Source organism: Pollicipes pollicipes, unplaced genomic scaffold (genome assembly GCF_011947565.3).
Source record: "Pollicipes pollicipes isolate AB1234 unplaced genomic scaffold, Ppol_2.1 Scaffold_4295;HRSCAF=5057_pilon_pilon_pilon, whole genome shotgun sequence".
Lineage (NCBI taxonomy): Eukaryota > Metazoa > Arthropoda > Thecostraca > Pollicipedomorpha > Pollicipedidae > Pollicipes > Pollicipes pollicipes.
In genome coordinates, this window is record NW_023596461.1 from 27,896,775 (window position 1) to 27,923,501 (window position 26,727).

The window sequence follows — 26,727 nt, forward strand, 5'->3', positions numbered from 1 at the left end:
CACTGCCCAGGTCCCAAATGACATCCGGATAGGCGCTACATGGTCACATTGATGGGTGTTACACTATAGGCTTGAGATACCAGACGATATGCTGAGCTTGCACCTCGTCGCTACCTTTTCAGGTCCTGCAAACTTTCCCCCGAAACGCTGTTCGCGCCGCCACGGAGTCCTTGTCAAAGGTTACATGACCGCATGGACACGGTTTGACAAGGTCGCCGCGTCGGTGTCAAACGGCCGTATTACTGATCGTGCCAGAAAACTGTTGTTCCACCGCTACGCTGACCATATGGGCTACATTACCCCGCATGCCAACATCCTGTTCCCTTCTACCGACGCGGCTCAGCTGTGAAATGATCGTGTAGTGGCGAAGGTTGCAGTGCATCCCAACTGCTGCAGCACCGTTCTACCACACCGCTGCACCTCGCCCGAGCTGCAGGCCCCTGGCCCCTCCCGAGTTCCAGCACGACGTCAGGTCAGGCCCGAGGTCATGCAGAATAGCTGACACCGTGCCTGGACCATGGTGTAAGCGTCGGCACACCCGTCGCCGGCGACAGAGCCGAGCGGCACCCTCACTCTCGGCACTCCAGTTCTCGGCACCCACGGCAGAGGGGTCCGCTTAGGAGGATCCACGAGGAGGTCGTTCTCACCCGTGGAGTGTAGCCTGTTCTAAGCCAGTGAACATGAAAGTGGACGGGTGACCGTGGCCAGGTGTGAGACGCGGGAGAAGTTGGCATCTTACGAGGGCTTTGGTCATCCCACTGGTATGGTGGCAAAACAGCCATCCGTGCATGAAGCAGATGAACGGGCGCTGTGCTCCGCCCGCCGGCGTCAGCCGCACGGCTTGTCATGTAGGCGGGCCCCGAAAGCCTTTTACTCCTTCATTATCCGGGACCAACTGAGAGATGATGCGTCTTCCCCGGCCGATGTTGGTGCTGAACACCGTGTCAAGGTCTTCTGATCCAGGCACATCTGCGGGGAATCGAGACAGCGCCTCAGCCAGAAAAGAAATCGATGCGCGTAAGAATCCTGTGGATATGGGTGCTCGAGTTTCCCGGCGATGATGCCGGCTAGCCTTGCTGCCGCCATTTCTGCGGCTGCTCCTCGGAGAACTTGAGTTTGCCTCGGAGAACGCGAAGACCACACCGAACATCAGCCATGAGCCATGCCGAAACTCTCGCGAAAGGCGGGAAGGTAACTGATGCTAAACGTCATCAGCCGCAAATAAATGACAGCTGCAGGACAGCCACAGGCTGTCCTGCAGACGGAAGAGTACAGTCGCCAAACCTGCCACACTTTCACAAACATTGAGATACGATGCAACGCTTTGAAATAAAACAGATGTCGCAATTCGTGGAAGTCCGGAAGAGTGTGATTCTGCAATGCATCGCCGAAGCAAAACGATTAATCCATTTTTGTGATCTTCTGACACTGCATGCCAAAATCATTACCGTTTGCGCACGTGGTGGTGACGAAGAAGCGATCCTTGTGACTGCTGGGATTCGAACCCTGGACCTCTACATTTGCTGGCTTGCTTGCTGACAGGCTGTGCTGCTAACACTACGAGTACGCGGAAACTGCTGAGTTCTCTACGGTAGAAGGAGACCTCGAGAATTGGCCAGTTGGCCATGTTTGCTTGCCGCATCTCACAGTAAAGTAAAAGAGACGTTAACGTGCAAATTGCACGACTTGCGAGGTTGGCTCCGCCACGCCAGGTAGCCGCCGATCGATCAGCTAACCTCAGGTACCGCCTGCCCGATTTGGTTGGCTTCGGCTGGCCAAGTAGCCGCCGATCAATCACCTAACCTCAGGTAGCGCCTGCCCGATTCGGCTAGCCGGTAGTAAGGGGGTTGGAGAGCTGTTGAAAAACTCGTGCGCACGACTTTGAACCGCGGATTTTGGCGGTATTAACTCAGTCCATCTTTTGACCACGCTTGAAAATTACTGCAGGCGCCGAATGTAATATATGGGCCTCTTTAAAATTTTACAAACGAGAACATGCATTTTTACCTGAGATGCAACACGTACCGTAACATTTTCACACCAACGAAACATCGCTATATCTAGCGGAGAAAAGTCATCAGATCAGTGGCGAAACAGTGAACGGGAATATAGGAGCAAATATCTACTTGAATCAAAGGTCACTGTTATCATTGCTGTTACCGTCATCCCCAAATTTACCAATTGTACAGGGTATGAAGACGCCACTCAAGTAAGCCAAGCCCCTGACTACTGCACCATCTGGCAAGTTTTTGAGAAATTTTCGAAGTCCTGACACACATCGGAAGGCTAAATAAAAGTTTGGGAAATCGGCTCTTTTCTCGTGATCATGGAACAAAGCTAAATTGGTTGTTGATACTTAAAAGGTGAAGAATGCATTTTCCACTCAACACTCACGATCAAAGTGAAGTGTGAGACCACACAAAAATGAAGCGTGGCACCAGGCATTAGTCATTATTCATCACGTAATCATAAAATCGGGTAGCCGGCCAGCCACCGGTCCCCGGTTGACTGCCCGCCGGTCTGAAAACCGGCTAGCTGCAACAAACCTTGAAACATTTAAATTCAAAATCCATCGCTATCTACGAATTTTAATTCCCCGCCGCTCTAAACCGTTTATGGCTTATCTTAAAATTCATCAAAACATGGGTAACCGTGTTCCGTCAGTGATCACAGCGATAACCGTCAGTGATCTTTTAAAGAAAGGTGCTTTTTACGTCGGTGTACTGGCCATGCCAGTATCCGAGGTGGGACTCTTCTGTAAAGTGGGCTTTTGAAGCTTAAGGGGTCCCCCAGTACATTACCGTTTTGATGAGACAGCCTTTGACGGCTTTGTAATGTCATATCTAATTGCCGCGCATATATTCCCCAGCAACACCGACGATGTCAGAGTTAAGCTACCATAACTTCCACAGGGCATAGGCAAACCAGTCTTGCGGAAATGAGTGTAGCGACGAAGTCAAGCTTTGATAGTTCCTGACATTCGGTGCAATGTGACAAACAGATATGTGAGCTCCATAAACCAACCAACACATACACATACTCATATCTACCTTACTGGTTTAGGAGCATAGCTCGGCTTTTTTGCTTCATAATTTTAGATTTAACCCAACCTTTTCACCAGACGCATTTCTGGAAGAACCGCTCAAGGTAACAAGAGGCGTTGTTGCCTGAGCCTTGGCCCCACCATCCAGTCGTAGAAGCCCGCGTCAACGGCATAAATCTGCGGCGAAAGATTACCACGCCACAATGTTCGGTACGGCTCGCCTTGTCCGCTGACGTCGCCGGACCTTTAGCGAGCCCCCCCCCCCCCCCGACCTCAGGTCACCCCAGCCAGAGGCAAATAGCGGGCGTCTAGAACGACTCGAACCCATCCCACCATGGATGGGTGAGTCGGCTCATGGCAAAATCAATGCAAACACGACGCAAGAGAAGTGAATGTTCGTTAGATAGACACCATCTTCCTGGCGAAGTTGTTTTTGCTCAGCGTTTGCTCTGATTGCTCCGCTTCCGCCCTACACACACATTTCATATGCTATGTGCCCTACAGCCTGATAAACTTACATTTTAATTCCTCATCTTTTCCCCTTCCCCTTTGGATGCAAAGAACGCACGTAAAAGGACGGTCGGGAAAACGCAAAAAGGCGTCTCTAAGGCCGCGAATATCTTTGATCAGTGATGGAATGCTGTTGCAAAAAGCTGGAGATGAACAATTCACACAATGTATCACACTGTCATGCAACAGCCACGTAGACGCAAAGGATGGCTCTGAAACCTTTCGAAACCGACAACAACGTCAAAAGTCACCCGAAGAGATGGAAAGGCGACTTGAAAAATGCCTGGTAGACACCACGAACATCCACAATAGCCTGTCCTGAATAGAACCAAAGATACTGGCTTTCTAAAATGCCGTGGAGAACGAGTGAGGGCGAAAAAGCTACCCCAGAAGTGAGCCGGGTGGCATGTGAGGACTGCGGCTATCGGCCTTCCTGTGGTACCAGCTCAGACTCAAGCCCAGACAGCTGAGGCAACAGGTGTTGCCAGGGCAGCGTCCTTCATCCCTGAAACTTGCCAACTGTTTTTCCCGCGCCACTGACGAAGTTGAAAGACCGTCGCCGGTTTCCTTCGCACAATACCTGCCGAAAGGCGAAACCGGTCTCACACCGTGCTTACCCCACATAAAATGACCTCAAAGCGAACCCAAAGGAAGTTCAGCATGGTGTCCCCTGCACAAAAAGCGGGCTTTTACCATGGTGAAGGCTGTGGATGCTCTTGTGAGCCCGGTCCTACCATTCTTAGTAGTTTCCGAGACAGGCTTCAAGCCTTATTTGCTCCAGGACGCTCCTGCTGGTGACGTCGGGTGTGCACATCCGTCAGAGGGGATCATGGACACTGTGTTTCCACAAAATTTCCATCGTTACCATGCCAACGCCAGACCCACGATCGTCAAGCTGTACCTGCCCATGCTGGGACATGCATTCTTCCCATCTTACTGTTGAGACCGTCGGCTCTTGTCCTGGAGGCAAGTTTTTTATCACAGTTCCGCCCCGCTCCGTTCACGTAAGCTTTAGACCTTTGACCGCACGGTCTTCAACACACTAGAATACTTTTAAAACGAGGTTTGCGACGGGTGGATGGGGATCCGTTTGACCCTGTTTGCCAATGGCGATTCATGACATACCGTTTTTTAGATGAGACAGTAGTATTAGCCTTATTCATCGGAGAAAGACCAGGAGAATGGAAATATGGTTGGGCTGATATTTCAGCAACATGTCTTTATCGAAACAATAGCAGAAGTGAATTCAAAGTTGCCTGCGCCACAGTTTTTACAGGACACCAAAATTCAGGGGATTAAACAAGGAGCGATTGCCAGCCATTAATACAGTGCCAATAAATAATTAGAATGGGCGAACATACGTGTACATGGAAACGAATTCAAGTAAATAGGCATCACGCATCACACTTCATTCAACCATGCAAGCGAGTTGAAGTAAACAGGCATCACACATCGCGCACCAATGATACGTACAAGCAATTTCAATTGAACGGACATCGCACATCACGCGTCAGGCATCATTTACATATGTAAACAATTTTGAGCTTGAGCACATCACACATAAAGGCACATATCACGCTCGCATAATCAGCCATGATAAGCCCTGTACGTAAGATTTGGTCGCCGACTTTTTATAAGAATAGATTCGCTTATTTTCCTGTTTGGGTGGTCCTGTGCTCTGTAGATGGCTGTGAGCTCTAAAAGGGGTATACGGTCCATACCTCCCGTGATTTCACCCTGGGCGTTTTTTGCCAAAAAATTGTCACCAATGGAAAAAATGGTACAAAATGGTCAAAAAGGAGGAGCGACCGCACAACGTTAGAAACGGAGCTCTTTATCAAGCCCACCAACTCTGGTGTCATTCTGCATTGCGAATTTGCACATCCAACTTCAACTAAGCACAACATAATTCGCAACATGTTTCATAGGACTCTAACCAACTCATCAAGTAGTGAAGAGGAAAGAAAGAGCATAAACAAAAGATGGGCTTGCTGTTGGGCAACAGATATTCTTCGTAACACTTAGGTAGAGTGTTGGAAGAAGTAAAAAAGTTAAAGGCGCGAGGAGATGAGTGGTGGGAGGCGCGAACACGTCCTATCAGAGGACGGATTCTTAACGCTACCTTACATAGATGAGCATTTGCTTTGGAAAATCAAACGCATTTTTAAAGAGTCAAAACTGCGCGTACGCATAGCTTGGAAAAATGACAATGAGCTTCAAAAGTCTCTGGTCAAATCTTCCATCTCGAAGCCTGAGTGGCCGGGTGGCAACAAATGTAATTTATGCGGTTCTGGGTTTCAGGGGGTTTGCACGCAACAAAACGTGGTGTACGAAATCAAGTGCAAACTGTGCGAAAAAAAACATGGGAGGGACATAGTCTATATCGTGGAGTCTATGCGCCTTATTCGTTTGAGATATAATGAACACCTGCGAGACGTCAAAAACAAAACAGGGAATACCCCCTTCGGTGACCATTTTTGGCAAAACACAGCCAAACTGAAGTCGAGCGAGGTACGGACCCTTTGCCCCTTTTAGAGCTCAAAGTCATCTATGGAGCACAGGGCCACCCAGGCAGGAAAATAAGCGAATCTATTCTTATAAAAAGTCGGCAACCACATCTTAACATACAGGGCTCATCATTGCCGATTATGCCAGTGGGATCTGTGCCTTTATGTGTGGTGCGTGCTAAATTAAAATCATTTACATGTGTAAGTGGTGCCTGACGCGTGATGTGCGATGCCTGTTCAACTGAAATCGCTGGCATGTATAATTGGTACACGATGTGTGATGCCTGCTTATTTCAACTCGCTTGCATGTTCGAATGAAGCGCGATGCGTGATGCCTATTTGCTTGCATTCTTTCACCATCCGACAATGCTAGGATGGTATAATATGGTAGCAGTATATTTAAACGTAGCGCTGTCGCTATAATCTGCGCACCAGTAGTTGAGAGGGTCATCCGTCGAATGTCGTGTGTAAGCAGTGTTCTTTGCTACATCCGTTGCAAGAAGAGGTAACGAGATGGCTATTTCTATGGTATCCTTTTGATGATGGCTATTTGAAGATGGCTATTATTATGGTATCCTTTTAGTCGGCTAGGGGCTCCTGCTGTCCAGGAGTTTGCAGCTATGCGGGTTATCTGTATGGTGAGGGCGTCTTCTGTACTGGTTTGCATATTGTTATTTCGTGGTGGATCCGTCTTTACCTTTTTACCCCCACCCCTCCTTCTTCCTCCCCTTTCTTCGCCACATTGCCATCACACCGTATCACGTCTCTCAAGCACTCCAAATGACTGTTCCACACTTGTATGTGGTTTTAAAATGAAATAGTCACAGGCTTCAAATCCTCTCGTTTCTGAGCAAGGTCCACGCACACTTAGGCAGACTATTTCGCGCCGCCTAATTTAACGTCACCTAGAGATGTGTAACGCCATAAAAAGTCATGTGAATTCGGCCCCCTCAAAGCCGATATTGTGATTAAGGCTCAGAGGCATAGGACCATTGACTTATTCTGTCTGTTTGAAGTAGGTCAGAACGAATCGTGGCAGCAACACATGGCGGTTAACTTTCAATAACTGACTTTAAGCGGACTGCTCCACATTTGTATGGAGTTTTGAACTGAAATAGCCATCTTGAAGATTGTTGGGTGTTGGTTCACAGCCCTGCCTTTCTTATGCCTCAAACCCCTCTAGTAACTTAGCTAGACGTCCGCGAACATGTGCAGACTTTTTCGGGGAGACCATTTCAAAGTCACCCAGGCATACACAACGCCATAATGATGGCATTCAAACCCTGTCATTCCATTAGCCACGCGCCGATCAAAGCCAAGAAAGACATGATTGTCGAGTCATTTATAGCTGGCGTTCGTGAGCATGGCTTTTTGATATAACGGCTGTCAATCGGCTCTTCATCAATGTTGTGCAACGTCCGATGATGCCATCAACCAATGACGTATTGAAAAACATATTTACCACGCAGGCATATTGTGCTGTCTAGGGCAATCTCTTCCACTTAAAAGTATGACCATAATTAAGAGTCAGCTTATTTCATTATATCTAACGTTTGCTTCAATAGCTTCAAATGCGGAACATTTCCTTAAATGGCGTACAACGCCATTCTACCTTCGCAGCTCGTGTCAAAGTCAACTGCTGAACCTTCGCAATCTCCCACGGCCGACCAACGTCCAAAACAAAACACAAACAGTCGGTTGACGATCGCTGCCGTGGGAGCCGAAACTGCCGCACTTCCGCCGAGAAAAGCCTGAAGACGGGATGGCGGCACGGCGGACTGTTCCCACGCGCGCGCTCAACGCCACAGGTGAGGAGACCGCTCATGTGGGTTTTCCAGTGCCATCGTGACAGAGGCAGGCCAATCACCCCACCGCAGCGCCGACACCTCACCCCCGCCCACTCGCCTTCCTGACAGAGATCCTTGCAGTGGGGCCGGGGCGCATGAGGCAGGGGTCACTGGCCAGCTGCACCGGCGCTGTTCCCCGTCAGTGGTCAGCTGCGGTGGAACTGTCCCCCCGTGTTAGAGTCCCGTAAATGATCTGGCTTTCCGCTCGTCGGACCAGTGCGTCGCACCCGGCAACTCATCCAGTGCATCGCGCCCGCCGCGGCCGCTACAGAAAAGCTACGTGCGTCAGGCGCATTTGTCGGGTGGGGTAGCCATTGCCAGTGCGGTGAGGGCTGGCTCAAAGATGGCAGATATAACTGGTTTGAGAAGGCGCTTAGGCCTGCGAAGACATTCTCGCGGATCTGAGGACCCAAGCAACTCGCCCAAACTAGACTTGTACTTAGCTCCCGGTAGGCAGAATCGGCTCTGATTCTGGTCCACAGTATGCTAAGTTTATCCCAGCTTTTGCTGTACCTGAACTTAACAATCTAAGCTGGATTCACGTGTCACTCCGAGTGCGCTAGCATTCTGACTCAACAAAATTTCCCTCATTTTCTGGGAAACACTGGGAGACCTGACTCCACCTACACTTACTCTCATGGTTGCCTCATACATCACTAATTGCTTTCAGAACATACTTTTAATACACGACATTTTTTAATGCAACGCCTTGAAAATTTCGTTCTGCGGCACCCTTCGGCATCATTCCCGGCATCCAGCGCGGAGAGCGGCCTGTTCTTTCGCAGCTTTGTGCTTGATGTAAGCCATGTTTAAAACGGAGTGATGAGATGGGTGACTGGCGTAAAGCAGTACTGTGTTTTACAACGGATGTTGCTCGACCTGGTGATTTGTTTTCACTTGAAGTCACGGGACACACTCGTGGGGCGCAATCGTGTGACGCAAGTTCGAGCTCTTTCGAGCTTTAAGAACATGATGAAGTATGGGTTGGGTGTGAACAACGCGTGTATAGGCTGGGCGATCCCAACTTTGTGGCGAGCCTCTGCGACAGGTGCCCAGGCCTCATCACATCTAGGTGACAAGTTGACATCATCAGTCATCATCAGTGGCGTGGCCAGGATCTCGCGGAGAGGAGCAAGGGCAAGTCAGATTAGGAGCTCTCGTAACTAAGGTATGCCTAGTCTATGTTATACCTGGCATAATTTCTGACATTCGATGTCCGTCTTTTACCCTAATTGGGCGCGCAGTGCACTATTTTTATCCGTCTTCTAAGTTTCACATCGAGTGTGGAATAGAAACAAGGGTGCCCATTAGTTCTCTGACTTCGGTGTTATGCATTGAGCCACTGGTGCAAAAAAATTCTGACAAGCAGCGCTGTTAGAGGCATTCAGGCTGCTGAGCATGAAATCGAGCTCACAGCTTGGGCAGAAAGCGTGACAATCACCTGGACGTCGGGTCGGAGGACGAGTCGGACGACTCGATGAGGAATACAGTGACAGTTTTGAAATAGTTTTGTGCAGAAACTGGACTGATATTAAACTTTGGAAAAACCGCTTGTTCGTCGACAAGTGGCGCAAGTAACCAGCCAGCCCCTTATGCCAAGATTCAAACTAAAAATAGCGCGAGAAACGAGAGGCGCTTGAACTCAGCCTGAAATTAATTACGGATATAAAATCAATGGCATTAAATAGTAATGTCACGATGAATTCAAATAAATGTGACATCGCTTAGCCGGGTATTTCTTATGAAGACACTGTTCTTATCTACACTCGTATTTTTGTTTTCTGTATTGGCAAAATCGCATATGCTAAGGCTGGAATCATTCGTATTTGAGTTCATCTATGGAAAGAGTGACAAAGTAAAGGAAGCGTTTGCAAAGAAATGGCTCGCAGAAGGCGGTCTTGAAGCTCCAGATGTTAAAGTAGTTACCAGCTCGCTCAAGGTAGCCTGGATTATAACATGGTTGGATGCAAAATACACTAGTTGTAAGCTTTTTGATAACAAGCAATTTTATGCTGGTATGAGAATGAAAATTTTCAACGTGCCATTGGAGACCACCAGATCCGGAGCAGGAATCTGGGTGATTTCCGAGATCGGGCCTTAATGACGTGGGCTTGATTACAACGAAACGAAAATGCAAAGATTAAAATATTAGCACAGTCACTGTTTTTTTAAAAAGTTTCTTAGACCTTGAAGTAGGCATATCACACGGAAAATTGCGGGTAATGGAGAAACACAGCTTTGTTTATGTCAAAGGCCTGCTCCACTTTTCCGCTAAAAATTGGTTCACGGTTATGGAACTAAAGCAAAAGTGGGGTAACATAACTGCCATGACGTGCAACACTATGATCAGTGATAAGATCAAAGTACGAGGAGCATTACAACGACCTAACGAAGTCTCGGCTTCCTTAACTGCGGTATCAAAGCTAAATAAATAGTGCTACGAAGTGAGCATAAAGAGCTCCGTTGGTCCCCATATTGACTGTTTATCGCTCATGCGAAGCAGAATGGAACTCGGAGATTGGTGAGATTCCTCACTGAAACAAACTGACCCGTTATTGAACTGCGAGTACAAAAATAATCGAGGTTAGGAGGCTTCAATTGGGCATATGGCATAGAGTTCCTCCAACTCTCAAGATGCTAAAATACGCCGTATAATTTGAAATGACAAGTGCGCCCTTTGCAAATATAAACTAAAATTAAACCTACATTTCATGACTCATTGCCGAGTATTAAGATGTTTTTTGACCAGGTGAGGAATGCCTTCAAGAATAGTAGTAGAACGATGGAACTTACACCTTCCCAAAATTTCTTTTGGAATTCGTGCCAGCAGCAGATGCGATCCCGACCTGTTTTTGTTGCTGGCCAAGTCGTTCATTTGGAAACGAAGTAAAAGTGAATACAATCTGGTTGTTACCTTGTTTTTGTCATTATTGCTTGTTTGATCCTACTGGTTTTTTTTTTTGCCATTTTGTGGGGTGGGATAAGATGAGCGGCTACAAAAACTAATGCGAGGTTTTAGTGGATTCTAGTTCTCTTTCGTATACAAGGCACGCGCACGTGACAACGACCACAAAAGGGCATACTATCGATAGGATACACGTTCACCGAAAGGATAAGGGAGGCGGAGGGGGGTGGGAGGAGGATGAGCTCGCGTGATAAAATTGACAACTGTCACTACTTAACTGTGGGATGTGGACAATAAGGATGCATGTGATGCGATGATAATATGTGATGGTGTTGCTGTGTCCTACGGAGCTGGCCATAGTGTTTTTCAATTATGCATGTAACTGTAAGGATGTTAGTATTGATTAGTGGATCAAATTTCAAAAATGTTGTTAACGTTAAATAATGACGTAATAGGACGGTTCAAGTGGAGAGCGTGTGACACCCATCTCTCCGTGCGGTCAGGTACCGCGCTTCATACGGAGTGTTTCCGGGACCTAAATATTGCCCGTGGGGGTAAACAAATACGGACGGCTGCCGTTCCAAAAGTTTCTTTTCTTTCGAAACGTAGTGGCTTCCCCATTTTTCTTTCTTTGTCACAAAGCTAAACATGTAAATGTCATGAACTAACCTGGAGAATGCTAAGGATCGTCGCGGTCTTGGTCAGTGGTAGATGAACTTGAAGGATCTCGCTCGCGAGAACAGAGCGACGCGCCATGGCAGGCTCTCGGCCTCTCTGAAAATGTAACCTTTTCATATCTCTACACATCGCACCTGAGCATACTTCCTGGAGAGATATTGCCATCCTTCCTGGAGAGATGCTAGCATCCAGCTAAAGAGGTCTTACCAGCCTACCTGGAGAGATGCTTCTATGCTACCTGGAGAGATCTTATCATCGAGCTGGAGAGATTCTTCCATCCCACCCATAAAGGCTCAAATAATGTTCTGTCATCCTAGCTGGGAGAGATTTCACTATCCTGACCGGAAAAAATTATACCATGCTAACTGAACTTGCGTTTTCGACTTGCGACTTGCGTTTACGAAGCGCAGCCTCCAGCGATCACATATTCGACTGGTTTGGCGGATGAATATACGACTGGTTTGGCGCCGGAATATACGACTGGTTTGGCGCTGGAATATACGACTGGTTTGGCGCTGGAATGTTCAAGTACAAAAAACACACAAGGCCAGAGGTGCGGGAGTGCATGAATTATGCATGCGTATGCGCAATGCATGCATAATCTCACGATGTGCTCCCGGACAGAGGTTAGCCTTAACCGTTGGCGTGAACCGGCAAATACAAATGAACAGCGCACTCAGATACCAAGGAAGACCTTTTGGGAAAGAAGCACCTCCTGAGAGAGCGGGGGGGGGGGGGGTTCTTCTCCAACAGGACGCAGTTCAGCACAGAACCAGTTTACACGCCAACAAGGGTTCATCGACCTCCTGCAGGCCAGCGTGTGCCGCTTACAGGTGTCAAGAGGATTTTATCGGCAAGCAGGACCTCCTTGGATGAGAGTTTAGAACTCCTTGCCAGAAAGAGGCCTGGGGACACTTCTAGGAAGCCCACTTGCATAAAGGGCCCCTGATGGCCTCAGTACTTGTTTGTCGTTTAGGACGCGCGCAGGGCTTCTGAAATACACCAAACGGTCCCCACACCTCAAAATAAGATCACTACCCTAAGCAAGCCAATTCCAAAATAACGTTTTCAAGCAACGAAAAGAGTATCTCTTCGTCGCTTATGAGCCCGGTTTTGCTGACTTGATGGGCTGGAAGGGCTCCGTATGATCCGATTTGGCTGTCACGGACAAAATCCTAGCAATACCACTGTCAAGGACACCTACTAGCCTACTGGAGGCCCACTGCTTGTTTAGAGGGCTGCTACCATTGGGAATCTCTGCCAGCCTCTGGAGGGTTCGCCACCCGATCTATACCCCTCCCCCCCCCCGTGGGGCGATACAGACACACCCTGTCTACCTGTACAGTGGTCCATCGCAGCGGTGAGAAGTCTACACTAGTTCGCAAAAACACTCCTGCCACTTTAGCAGATTGCCTTTCTCAGGCCGGTAGTATCATCTTAATGGGTAACACGAGGCCCCTTTACGCTCCAAACAGAATTCGAAAACTCTTGTCACAAGCCGACGGGTAGTATCTCTAATGCCGAACGTAGCTTTCTTACAAGTCGGAAGGGGGCCCCTCCGAAAACCGACTTGGAACCTTTATAGGGCGGAGGGTCTTTTGAAGACAAGTACTCAGTCCCTATCAGAGGGCTCGTAAGGAGTCCCGAAAGGTCGTACAAGCCTATGCACGGGACTCTTTCATGGTTTGCAGCAGGCCTTCTTGCACATTTTAAGTACACTGAGAGTATATAAGGTGCCCGTCCGTCACCTTAAACTATCCAAACCAGTGAGACCTTTACTCCCCCTGCTCTAGGGACCCCCAGGGGCCTTCGGTCCCAGGGACAGGCTTGGTCGCAAGGGAGACCCACTTAACCTTCAATAGTCCAAATGCCCGCTGGTGACGCCCTGGCTATGTCACTGGTCGTTTTCCCCGTTACTGATAAAGTTAGCTCAAAGGTTAAAGATCATGTGCATTGTTTACTGCAGTACATACCGCATCTTTCCAAATGAGTGTTTCATTGGTGACCAGTCAACGACGTTTACAAACATGACAGCATGAAATTACAATGCGAATAACCTTGTGCGATGTAGTAGGAGTCAACTCTGTCCTTCCTCTGGCGAGAAAGCGGACTCGATTCTGACTCGTGTGCAAGTGCGCCTTACATATGTGGCGGCATGAAAGGCAGGTTTATTAGGGTTAGGGATATTCCAATCACATGCATCTTCTTGAATCTCTTCAAACGTTTTACACTCAACTTTGAAGCCATGTAATAATTAGTGTCCAAAAGGCAAAGGATGAAAGCGTGCTCTATGGATAACTTGAAGGTCTCAGACACACACTGATGTTGCATCTAAAATGTCTGAACATGAGGTAAACAATCATGGGCAGGTATCAAGATCCAGAGGCTTAAGCCTCCCCCTCGACAACGGTGAAAAATATTTACCTCTCGCCAGCCTTCGATAAATATATAACAGCCCTGTATGGGTTTATGAACGGCAGCCAGCCAAAACGCTTTCGAACAGCAAGCGAGCTCCTTCGTTTAACGGTTCCCTCTGCGAAGAGGATCGGGTACGAGCGGAAGGCGAGTGTGCTGGCCCAACAGCCTAGTCCAGGACGGTGCCTTAACACCTCCCTGGCGAGGCAGTGCTGGGATGTGACGTCACAGAGGTGCGGGGAGTCCGTAACACTACGGGCTGACTTTCACTCGCATAAAGCTCTCCGAGAAGACTCGTCTGTTCACTGTCATTTGGGTTTCTTCCGTTAGGTCTTCGGACAAACCTGCAGCATTTGGGGAAATCCAATGAAACAAGCTGTCCGGTGACGATAGTGTTTTGATACGTGCAAATTCGATAAAGAATGCTTCGAAATGAGTCGATTCCCTAGCGCGTTTTCGTTGTCAATACCGAAACGCGAGCACCACGGCGACACTGGCCGTACATGCATAGATGCAGACAACTACGCTTATCTGAGCGGCGCACAACCAACTTGGTACATGTATGGCGCATTGGCACTACGTTTGGATACACATCATATGGCAGGAGTAAACCAGGTACCTACTGTAATGAAACCTGTCACCTTTGTAGTGGCGCCACTAAAGGGAGACGATGAGGGGTGGGGGGTGATGGAGGCTCATGGGACTTAAGCCCCCTCCCCTTGCGTCAGTTTACAGCGCAGTTTTTCACCGCAACATTCGATCATGGTTCCGGAATCGGGTAATCAGGAAGCTATTTTTGTTTTAAATTTCATAGAAACTACCAAAGGCTGCGACATAAAGAGTCCAACAGCGCCATAATTTGGTAACAAGACAAGTGGCCAGCCGAGTGAATGTGTACGATAGGCAGATGAAACAATTTTGAAATCAACGCAAAGCGACATCGATAGCTCATCAATATGCTTGTTACGCTTGTATACAATACCTGTTCGCGTCTATGGGGTCTATAGGTCTGTTCCCAATGTGTAAGTACTACCAATGAGGCTGGGACTCACCCGTTAAAAATTAACGCCTCCTCGTCGCAAATCATGTTGGTCCCCACATTCTAGATTCTGGCAGCGCCCATGCGTGTTTGTGCACCATGCCTGCGCCCGCCCACTACACCTATACGGTCGAATGCGAGGGCCGGCAGATATCCGCTCGAAGCAGCACTAACCCATCACGACACCGCATGACCGTGCGCCGTCCCGGCCACGTTGTTGGCGGAGCCGCCTAATCCAGAACTCGTGCAAAAAGCATGTCCCCACGACTGTGGAGACCTTGAAGCGGCCAAGCCGATTAAGAGGACGCAGTGCTGGAGCACGAGATGTTCGGCGGCACGACCGGAGAGGAGCCCGCGCGTCGCGCGCTCCAGGACCGCTTTCGCAGCAGGCGCGACCTCCCATGTCGCGCACGTCGTCTCGGGTCGCGCCTCATCAGCCGCGCTGGCAACAGGGGCGGTTTGGGTCTGCAGGCTGCGGCTTCGGTGAGGCGCGGCGGGCATTGACCCCATGCAAATGCGCGCATACCACGGGTCCGCCGTCTTGGCGCGTGCTCGCCGGCTGACCACATCGCGCACACACACATTAACATACGCCCTGCATGACCGCACGCGCATGCCTCCGCCCCCCCCCCCCCCCCCTCTACACTCTTAGCCCCCTCAGCTCATCACAACGTGACGGCGGCGGTCGCGCGCGGTTGACATTTGCCGACAGCCCGCCGTCGCGTGACGGCATCGCGCCGGGGCTTACCTGCCGACATGGTCTCGAGAGACGAGAGGGGCGGCGCTCCGTCGCCGGCCGCGCCGCGCCGCACCGCACTGCCATGGACGGCGCGGCGGCGGCGGCGGCGGCGGCGGCGGGCCGACCCTGGCCGCCACCGGCCGGACACCCACCTTTGACGCGGCCCTTGTCCGCCAGCGCTGCCCGCCGGGCCGCGTCCATGGCTCCTGATCTCGGCCGCCAGCCCAGCTCCGCACGCCGACACTGATCAGCGCGCGCCAACAGCAGCCGCCGCGCCACGAGCGGCCGCCGGCCAGAGTGACGCGGCTGTTGGGCGCGCACAGTCTGCCGGTCCTCCCGCGGCGGGGCCGCACGCGCGCCGCCAGAGCAGGGGGTGCGCCGAGCGGCGGCGGCGGCGCCCTCCGGCTACAGCGCGAGGCCTGGTTGGTCGTGCGCACATTTCGCGTGAAACAGACCGCGAGCCACGCCCTCCGAACCTTGAAGGTGCCCTGGCGATGTCGTCAGCGGCCTGCGCTCCCCTCCCAGGTGTTTCAAAGCTCGCGCTTGACGGCGGGGGACGACAAGCGGGCCTCAAAGGCGGCGACCTTTACCGAGTCGTGTACGGACTAGCAGATGTGATTGTACGCAAGTCCCGGGAAATAGCAGCGTGACTGTAACGTGTGGCAACCGGTTGGTCATTTATATTTCCCGCAACACGTGTGGTCTCGGTGCGGGTTTCCCTACGTCCGTGTTTCTACGGCACGTAAATAGGTCTGCATGACGTCGACATTGCACCATCCGCTCTTTTTACCTGAGACCGTTACCGCTTCTAGCATTCGCAGCTGCTGAGTTTCGTGACAAAATCTTAATATAAACGAACTTTTCAGCTTTTCACGACCCGGTGAATAAATGCCGGACATTGTTATGCGCTTGTTGTTGACTGTATGTTGCAACACGCAAGGACGTATGTGGTTTACAAAATTTGTCCCGGAAACCGATTCCAGGCTCTTGGCTCTGAAACAGGGAAGAACCCGCGGACCAGTTTCAAATATTGCCGGAAATCCGCTAGGAGCCAGTACGGTGGGCGTGCCGGCCACTTCCGACACAATGAAGCTAGCGATAGCCAGGATGCAGCCTTACACTGAGCCGAGATATTAGGAAAACCCGGGCTCAGCGCGGGGTGTACACATGGATCCGACAAGAACTCGAGTACAGGCTGAAATGATGTCAAGGGATACGGCGAGAACCACGACTCAGTCTGGGGTCCAGTCAGGATTCGGTTATGTGTGAGATCCAGCAACAATCAAGATCCAGTATAGTGATGGTCCAAGGAGCCCGCAAGCATCACACACCGTAGTCTTCCCCAGAGTTCTTGTCAGGTACCAATGTACAATAAAGTGCTGCACCTTTCACATGCACGGAGCATGAATCAATATTACGTAATCAATGCCAGACACGGGATGAGCCATTAATGAAGTTGAGCCATTGGCCATCAGACTGTCGTCCATCATGCAGTCAGGAGGAGCCGTACAATAAAGAAAATGGAGGACGAGCCACTGAGAACCAGGAACCAGAATATGGTTTGCTGTGACTGAACTGATGTGCACCACGAAACAGGCTCGTGTTTTCGTGAAAGGACCAGTGTGAACCAGGAATCAGGCTCTGGTGTTCGCAAAAGTGTCAATGGAACAGGATATGGCCTTTACGAAAGAACCATAGTTGACATGATCCGGGGTCTGATGTTTGTGAAAGGTTCGGTGGAGCTGAGGACCAGCTGATATGGTGCTGGCGAAGTCAGTAGTAACCACGATCCAGTGCCTGTTTTTTGAGAATGCATCATTAATAACAAGGTACCAGGGTTCGGTATTCACGAAAGAACCGATAGGATACAGGAACTAGAAGCTGACGATAAGGAAAGAACTGCTGGGAACCGGCCTGGGTTTCGTCACGAAGGGGCGAGTGGAAACCAGGAGCCAACATTGAGAACCAGACAGGCGTCCGTGTGCGAGCCACGTAAGCTCCCTCCACACACGTTAGGCGCAAATCCACGAGCGATCATTCACCTGAGAAAAACATCACCGCAACTGTGACAGGCTCTTCTTCAGCCCAGCATTCCAACTGATCATGTCAGCACTGAGCCCGGTGCATGCTTTCCTTTCACATAGGCTTACGACGCAGGTGATGATTACCTGTCAGTTGCCACGGTAAAAATTGCCTGCCTGGTGTTGCCGGATGATGCGGAATGGCATGGGCGGAGCAAATACCTCATTTTTGTCGCATGAAAAGCCACTCGATCGGGTAACTTTGCCACTCGCGCTCAGCAAGCCCCGGTCTGTGTCTGTGACGCACTGGAACCGGTGCGGGATCAGTCAGGTGGAACTGCATGTCGAGCCACGTTATGATTTGTTTCCTTCTCTTGAGCGGCATGCAATGCATAAAGCTCGAAAGCTAAACGACGCCATGTCTCACTTGTCATCTGCCAGCCATGTCAAGTCAAGATGCACCGGAGAGGGGTTGGATGGGGGATCGGGCGACTGGGGGGGGGGGGGGGGGATGGGGGACGGGTGATCGCGCCCGGTGTAGCCGACACGGCCTGGTGTTGGAAGTGCGATGCGCGATGTACATCGGTGATGCAGCCATGGGCCGGTCATGGGCATGATGCAACCACGGGCGGGTGGAAGTTGTGAACCCCTGAGATCTCAGAAACTAAGTTCGCTAGAGGTACCAAATTTACAGGGCGTGTTGGGCTATACGGAAATTTACTTGGAACAAAGCTCAAAATTCCTGTCATGATCTCAAGGTCAAATAAGGTCAAACAAGGTCAGACTCAAGAATGGTGTCCAAAGTGCCCCAGAACCTAGATATCTGCTCTAAGCAAGGGCTCACACACGCATTTAAGGCCAGTGACCTCGTTTGACCTTTCCAAGGTCATGGTGATCAAAACAACACGAGACATCTTTGCGTTTTGCATTTCAATAAGTGGCAAAGATTACGCTAGGCAATATGTTCCTAAAAAAGTTCATGGAAGATGTATAATATGCATATAATATAATATCCGGTCATCAACAAATTAGAAATGAGTACCAGAAACTACCTCATACAGCAAGCCCTAGACCAATAAAACAGATTGGTTTTGACCTTGGTCTGACCCTCAAAACGGACCCTAGGTAATAGAATTTGTTTATTCAATTGTCGTGTTGCCTATGAAGCTATCTAAAAAATGTACGACTTCGTCTAACGCTCCGTTGTTGCCTCTGATTGAACGATTACCTAGAGATTTACATTGTTGAATCTAAGGTCTGACTTTCAACTGCCATAGGTCAGCAACCGTACAAAGTACATCTCAATTGTTGATACCAAACGATCCGTCATTCAATTGTCCACAGCTACGCAAAATTTGGTGCGGTTACGCCGCGTCGTTCGGAAACCATTCCGGAAAAACCTTCGGGGGGTCAAATTGCCCCCACCCGACCACGTGTTAAAATTGTAATGTGCCCTCTTTAGGTTTTTAGGAACATCCGCTTACGGTTCTGGCTGGTCTTCGACGGAAACCAGAGATTCGCTCCAAGCCACGCAACGTCAGTATTTGTGTCGCCCAATTGACGCCGCTGGGTTGCCGGCAGCTGATCAGCTTTGGAAGGGGCTGATGAGTCATGCATGCCAGTGGGTCGGCGATTAGAAAGATTAGTTTCAGTTCCGTGTTTGCAACAAGTCTGGATGGGAAAGAAGAAAGTCTGAATACTCGAAGGCCCGTTTCCTTGTTGAGCCCATGCCAGGTTTACATCATGCCTTGGTACTGTGGCAAGACGTTCAAGTAGTTTCGTTTTTGACAGATGCTCGGGAAACGAAATTCAGATGCTGTCAAATGCGGATAGAAAGTGCGGATGGAAATAACGGGCATGTGGAAGTAACCAAATCATCCATTTCTTCTGACCAGCTACATTCAGCTGGTTTTGCATCAATGGATGTTTGATACATCATCTAAGCCTAGGGCGGGCGCCACTAACTTATTCCCAAGTGCCAAATCCTGCGCAAATCTGAGGCCTTCTATTCTAGTCCTTATCCAATAAATTTCCATGGGATTTTGCCAAAAGTGATGACCCCCAGTCTCGCTGATTTAGGCCTCATCTTTAGTGTGCCTGTGGGGGCTTCTGATTTTTATAGGCATCTCTTTGCATCTAATGAGACACCATCAGGTCTTCTGGAAGCCACTGATGACCAAGCTTTTGTGTCGCAGAGCTGTTTTTGTACTTCCTTCTGGAGCAGACAAGACGCTGGGCGGGGAATCATGCGACATTTTCAGATTAACTGAATAACATCCATCCTTTGTTCTGACCCTCATGCAGCCACTTACTGACTAGGTTCACTCACATGTTGACAGATCCTTATCCCCATCCTTATTCCATATATATACCCTAGACTTACAACCGCCTGGTTAGAAGGCTGTCAATGTCCAACTCGAATCCTCCCATTTAATGGCTCGCTGATAGCACTATTCATCTCCACATCAGCTGGGGGAGTGATGCTCCTGTCTGGTAAAACCTGTGGCCATTGCACAACGCCGACCTTCGATGCACGCGGCCCAAGGAGGCCGTAGACTAGACAGCGCGCTCTCATGGCGGCGCGTCACGTGATCTGTCACCCAACACCCGGCCGCAGCCAGGTCACGCCACGCAGCGTCCGCTCTGAGACCATTGCACGCCCGGTCACAATGGCGCGGAGCTATCGGCTCAGATGGTTAGCGATAAGGTCCACTGTTGAAGATACCGGCGCCGCAACGTACGTGCTCGTGCACAGGGGCGTAGGCAGGGAGGGGCGAGTCGGCGTGTGTCTCCCTTACCGGTGCCGCGACGTACACCCTCGTGCTCAGGGGCGTAGGCAGGGAGGGGGCGAGTCGGCGTGTGTCTCCCTTACCGGCGCCGCGACGTACGCCCTCGTGCTCAGGGGCGTAGGCAGGAGGGGGCGAGTCGGCGTGTGTCTCCCTTACCGGCGCCGCGACGTACGCCCTCGTGCTCAGGGCGTAGGCAGGGAGGGGCGAGTCGGCGTGTGTCTCCCTTACCGGCGCCGCGACGTACGCCCTCGTGCTCAGGGGCGTAGGCAGGAGGGGGCGAGTCGGCGTGTGTCTCCCTTACCGGCGCCGCGACGTACGCCCTCGTGCTCAGGGCGTAGGCAGGAGGGGCGAGGTCGGCGTGTGTCTCCCTTACCGGCGCCGCGACGTACACCCTCGTGCTCAGGGCGTAGGCAGGAGGGGGCGAGTCGGCGTGTGTCTCCCTACCGGCGCCGCGACGTACACCCTCGTGCTCAGGGGCGTAGGCAGGAGGGGGCGAGTCGGCGTGTGGTCTCCCTTACCGGTGCCGCGACGTACGCCCTCGTGCTCAGGGGCGTAGGCAGGAGGGGGCGAGTCGGCGTGTGTCTCCCTTACCGGCGCCGCGACGTACGCCCTCGTGCTCAGGGGCGTAGGCAGGAGGGGGCGAGTCGGCGTGTGTCTCCCTTACCGGCGCCGCGACGTACGCCCTCGTGCTCAGGGGCGTAGGCAGGAGGGGGCGAGTCGGCGTGTGTCTCCCTTACCGGCGCCGCGACGTACGCCCTCGTGCCCAGGGGCGTAGGCAGGAGGGGGGTGAACATGTGTCCCCCTCAGGTCCCGGGCGGCTCGAGGGACCGGCCGTATGTTGTGTTAAGGAACCCCGGCTCGTAAGGCCGCGGGCCCCAGATGTCAGTCAGATCGGGTTCTAGTCGGTCACAGATACAGAAACCACCTGTGTCGAACAGCCGGCTCAGTGTCCGTCTGAGCACTGATGGTCCATTTCCCGAGCAGGGCAAAGGTCGAAATTGGCAAAGGTCGCTGAGAGCCTCCTGCATGGGTCGGCGTCCTTTAATAATTAAGGGTCCCTGTATTGGTCAGGGACCCAAAGTGTCAAACAGGGGATTCTGCGTCGGCAGGGGGCGCGAGTCGGCCAGAGGCACATTTGCTGAACAGGGACAGAGCGAGCGGATATCAAGGGCCTCTGGCGTTTATCAGGGCCCTCTGATGATAAAAGAATATGAGAAATGGCAATCAATGGGTCCCTGACGAGACCATGGAAATACCCTGTGTCAGTCAGAGGCCCCTTTACCGAACTCGGCCCCGTTTTTGCCAGGGGACGGTAAGCTGAACATTAGATTCTGAACAACGGAACCTAATGTTCCACTGTTGAATATTAGGTTCTGCTGATTATTAGGTCCTCTGCACTGGTAAGGGATCCTTGTGTGTCAATGAGGGCCCTGCGTTAATGCTGGGCCAAATGACCCGGTCAGAGTGCTCGTGGGGCTCTCTGTACCGGAAAAGCAAAGGGTCTCATCAGTCTTCAGTAAGGTGTGTCAAACTCAGTCAATTTATTTAACGAGTGTTGTCAACACTTGTGTGCCCGACTACATCCATGGGGGTGTTCACATAGTTACCCCACGTGCGCAACGAAATGTAGACAGCACCATTCGGGGCAGACGCGTAAAAACAAGTATATTAGATTGAGAACATAATGTTAACTGATCTAATGCCACAAATTCTGCACGTCTGCAGTGCGCTAAAATGTTTTTTTGTGTGAAAACCTTGCAATCTTCCCTTATCACAAAATTCTGCACACACCCCCGACGACTTCTATCCTTTTGTAGCATGAATAAGTAAGAAACAATTACGTAAATAGTCTTTAGCATGCACGCTCGCGATGTTGATCAAGAGCACTGACTTCTGGCGTTGCAGTCTCCGTGCAACCATGTGGCATTGATGGCTGCAGCGACACCTGACGGCAGGTGGCGGGGGCGCAAAAACATGACGTGTTGGGGAGTCATGCTTCCATAGACCTTTTAAGATCGATGCATGCGTTTTAAAGATAAGCCTCAACGTACAGCTTGCTTGTGCAATTTTGAGGTTGATTCTCCGAACAGACTTTAACTACAACAATGCAGTGTAGATTCCACTATTATGTCAGGACAAGTGTTCGTGGTGTTGTGATTGGTAATCTGTTCCGAATATCAATCTGAAAATCAAACAGATTAAATATACGGCCCGCGTTATTTTTCACGAAGGCAGACAAAAGGGGGTGTAAGAAACGGTTGCATGACAGCCATTCGTGGAATAAACATCGTGTGCCCCAAAGTCTTTCTGGATAAGTATCCAGAACGTCAGAACGTCAACCAAATCGAGTCAAAGATTCGTAATGTAAAAAGTTCGTATGGTAAAACATTCATTGGGAAAAGTTTGCAGTGAAGATGTTCGCGCGCGCAATAGTTCGTACTTGAATAGGTCGGATGTCATTGCTCGCACAATGTCTGTCGTCATTGTTCGTCCGGGGTAATTTTCGCATGACAAAAGTACGTACTCAAAGGCACGCACGTAGGTTCGTGTGCATATACATGTGACAAGGCAAAGCTCATATCCAAATGCTGGTCAGGAAAAACGTTCGGTTGACAAAAGGAACATACTAAAATACACAAGTGCTTGCATGCGATGCATAATGTAAGCACACAAATTTCGTATGCAAAGCGTGTCTGCAAAAGGTTGCATGCAAAGGTTTAAAATCAGCTGTCAAGCCATTCCTCACTTCCTGGAAACAACATTCGTTCAGCGTCTTGAATGTTCACCCGAGCTGCATGTTGCAGATCTGACATCAAGATACTAGGGCTCCTCTGATGCCTTCTCTTGCCTGCTTCAACCTGTACCAGATGTTGTATTCGTAAAACTGATGACAGGACACCCAAGCCCGGCTCGCCAGTCTCCGACCGATGGCCGACGACTGGCCTTCGTGCGGAGTAAACTGTGTTTTACTTTGCTACACACAGGAACACCGGTTTCTCTGTTCAATGAGCAAGAGGCCACATCACGCCTAAACGCTTGGCGGAGCGGACCGCGGACGTCCGCACCGGTGTATCCGCATCCCCACACCGTGTTATGCACGCTACAACTACCCAAGATGGCCGACGGGCTGGTCCGAAGATAATGCGTCTGATCTCTACCGACAGAAAGGCGACAGCAGAAAACAAGTGCAGCGAGCAGACAGGGACGGATCGGGATCTAGTGTAGTGATGCCACGGCATGGCCGTCTCGGCAGACTGCAGACTAGATTGTCGTGCACCATCCGCCGTCTTACAGACTCGGCAACAGTCCGAAGGCGAAACGCATCTGAAGCGGAGCGACGTTTCAGGCGCAGCTCTCTACCGACTTTTTGACAGAAAAACGTATCGCCAGGGAAACAAGGTTGTGTATTCAATTAACGCAATGCAAACACAAGCATAAATTCATCCCACGCTTCATCATTGAGTGCAAATGGTGTTCAAGCTTCGCCTGTGTGTGGGTGTTCAAGTGTCAAGAAAGGACAAGCATGGCACTTGGGAAACATACGAGCCGGTTACTTGAGAAACATACGCGCTCAGGCCTCAGTCCGGACTACATGCCAAAACTGTCGTTCACACAGTCGACTACGAAACGAAGCCAGCGGAGTCCATCACAAACATGCGTGGACTGTCCCTGGCAGCGCACTTCACAAACTAGCCATTCTGTGCAGCATGTAACCAGGAGCGCGTCACCTTCAGCTTTCCTCGAGCGTTAAGTCGGTATAAGGACAACAGAGGCCGCGCCCGCAACTGCCTGTCCGTGGACATTATCCACAGGATCGTGAGTCAGCTGGTGCGGCGTAGGCTTGAGAGGGGAGGATCACTCTCCCAGCGCATCTAGCAAGCGAGCTCGGACCCGCTGGGCACTGCGAGACGGCGGGGCCTGGCGAGCAATCCACGGCGCGTCCATCTCCAGAGACGGACTACCTCGAGCGGATCTGGGCCGCTTTCGTATGAGCTGCACCCCTGTAAGCTCCCCCTCCCCATTCCAACATGCCAGCATGAGGTTCTCTTCACGCGCGGGGACAGCTGCTCAGTTCCTGCTCAGGTCGCAGCGGGGACAGCTGCTCGTTTCGCGTCGCCAGCCAGGTGGGGACAGCCCTCACAGCTCACTCGCGTGGCGGCGACAGCGGGGGGCAGAGCGCACGGGCCAGCGCCTCGCCCAGCACCTCGTCCAGCCGCGCGGCACGCACCAAGTCCAGCTGCGCCACCAGCCGCCGCACCTCCGCCGGGCCGGCCGCGCGCGCCATGGCCGCCAGCTGTTCGGCGGTGACAGGCGCCGTCTGCGAGGCGGCGTCCTGACGCGGCGCCGGCGCCGGTGCCGCCTCCACCGCCGCGTCGCGCCGCGCCGGCGCCACCTGCTGCCCGCAGCTGCGTCGCGCCGCTGCCGCCGTCTGCTGCGCCACCGAGCGCACGTCGGCCGGCGGTGTTTGCGAACCAACGTCGACGGCGGCGGCGGTCGTCGGCTGCACGGCCGCGTCGACGACGGCCGGCACCGGCGCGCTCTGGCTGTCGACCGAGCGCCGGCAGACGGTTGGCGTCTGCGTGCCAGCCTCGGGGCAGCGCGCGGGCCAGGCCGGCGTCTCGGCCGCCGCCCTGCGGGTCGGCGAGAGCGGGCTCGGTCAGCCAGACGGGTACGGCGCGTACCGGCATAGCGGGCAGTCATGGAGATGGGCCTGGACATAGCTTTTGGTTAGAACTGCAAATAAACCGGACGGTACACGAATGCGCGGGGGTGATGACATACAAAACATTCTTCAAGATTGCGAATCTACTGATGAAACCGTAAACGAAAGTGTCGTATTGATGACATATGCTGGGATGCGAAGCAAATTGGATATCAATTGCATAGCGGGATCTCACGCAAACGATGGGCAAGGTTCACAGATGCTCAACTTGCACAGTGCAAACTGCGAATTCCGAGCGCTTTCAAGGCAAGTCAAGTCAAGCGCAGGAGTGATTGGACATTCTGGGTGTGGCTGTGGCTGTGTGGGGGGGGGGGGGGGGGGGAGAGGAGGGCAGTATCTACCCGAGGCTACTCGAGTAAAAGGCTACGACGTGACGTTACCATGGGACTAAAGTTGGGTAGCCCGTAGTACGATTTTTCGTTGATAACACGAAAAGGTTGGTAGATACTAGGCACATGATAAAAAACGGAGATTTCGCCAATGAATTGAGTAGAAATCCTGCTCTACATCTTTGCTTCAATGCTATGTCAGTAGACATCGTATATTTTGCATTTGAAACCTTTAGATAAATCAGCGCTAGCATCTGCACCCACGAATAGATCCTACTAAATCACGTTTTCTAGCTCCAGCAACCGCGCCATATTCGTCGTAGTCGACGAGTCTGAATATCTATATGTAATGTTTTTTTGGTAAAATACATCCTTAAGGGTAAATACATAAATATTACAGGTAACGTTCATATCAAATTTATAAATGGGCATTGATTGCCCATTTCTCTTCGTACCGCAGTTCCTATCTGGAGTGAAATGTGAGAGTAAGGTAATGTGAAGAGTGCAGGTACCAAAAATTTCGCTGTTACTACGATCTTTATAGGCATTGGTTAACCTGCAGATCCATAATATCGGATTGGTTAGGTGGAAAAGGTACGCAGGGAATAAAACCCAGACGACCCTAACATACTCCCGAGCCTAATTCCGACCCGCAGTTATGGGTCATTGCAAAACTTACCGGAAATCATTCCGTTTTCACAAGAAAATCTGCTATCTTGAAATGAAATGACGCACGCTGCATTTACGCCTTCCGGGGTTCACCACTCACTACTCCCATTAGGGCAGGCCAACCCGGTATCCACCCTGGCAACGCCCCTCCTGAGAATACAGGATGTCCATTCCAACTCCTCCATTCGCATCCCAGGGTGCCGCGGGCCCGTTTGGCCCGCCGTTTCTCACCCCCACCCTGTGTTGTAATTGTATGTTGTACTCTTTTACACGAACTGCTTCTTAGAACTTCTGGGTAGAGGTCTGCAGAATAAATCTCTGGTGGATGGGCTACCCCATCTCTCTGTCGGGAGAAAGTTGGAAGCGCATTTCAGCACTTATTTTGTATCTCTGGCGCGAGCCAACGCTATTTCCCAGCTGAAAATGCTTCCTAGAATGTGCTAGATGGAAATATTCGGTTTATAGAAATATTTATGTGCAAACCAGCCCGCAAAGAACAGTGTTTTCACGCCG

The 26,727-nt window shown here is 51.1% G+C and overlaps 1 protein-coding gene across 2 annotated transcripts in view; it reads right to left on the reverse strand.

The window, feature by feature from the left end:
- Positions 1 to 15,965, reverse strand: part of LOC119096417 (uncharacterized) — a 54,444-nt gene extending 38,479 nt beyond the window's left edge. Inside the window, exon 1 of one of the 2 annotated variants that reach the window (XM_037219310.1) lies at positions 15,836 to 15,965. In XM_037219310.1, the coding sequence (XP_037075205.1) occupies positions 15,836 to 15,884 (49 nt within the window). In that variant the 5' untranslated portion in view covers positions 15,885 to 15,965. Of the gene's footprint in view, positions 1 to 15,692; positions 15,723 to 15,835 lie in introns of those variants that run through there. The other variant, XM_037219313.1, reaches the window with a different exon arrangement.
- Between the last annotated feature and the right edge of the window lie 10,762 nt (positions 15,966 to 26,727).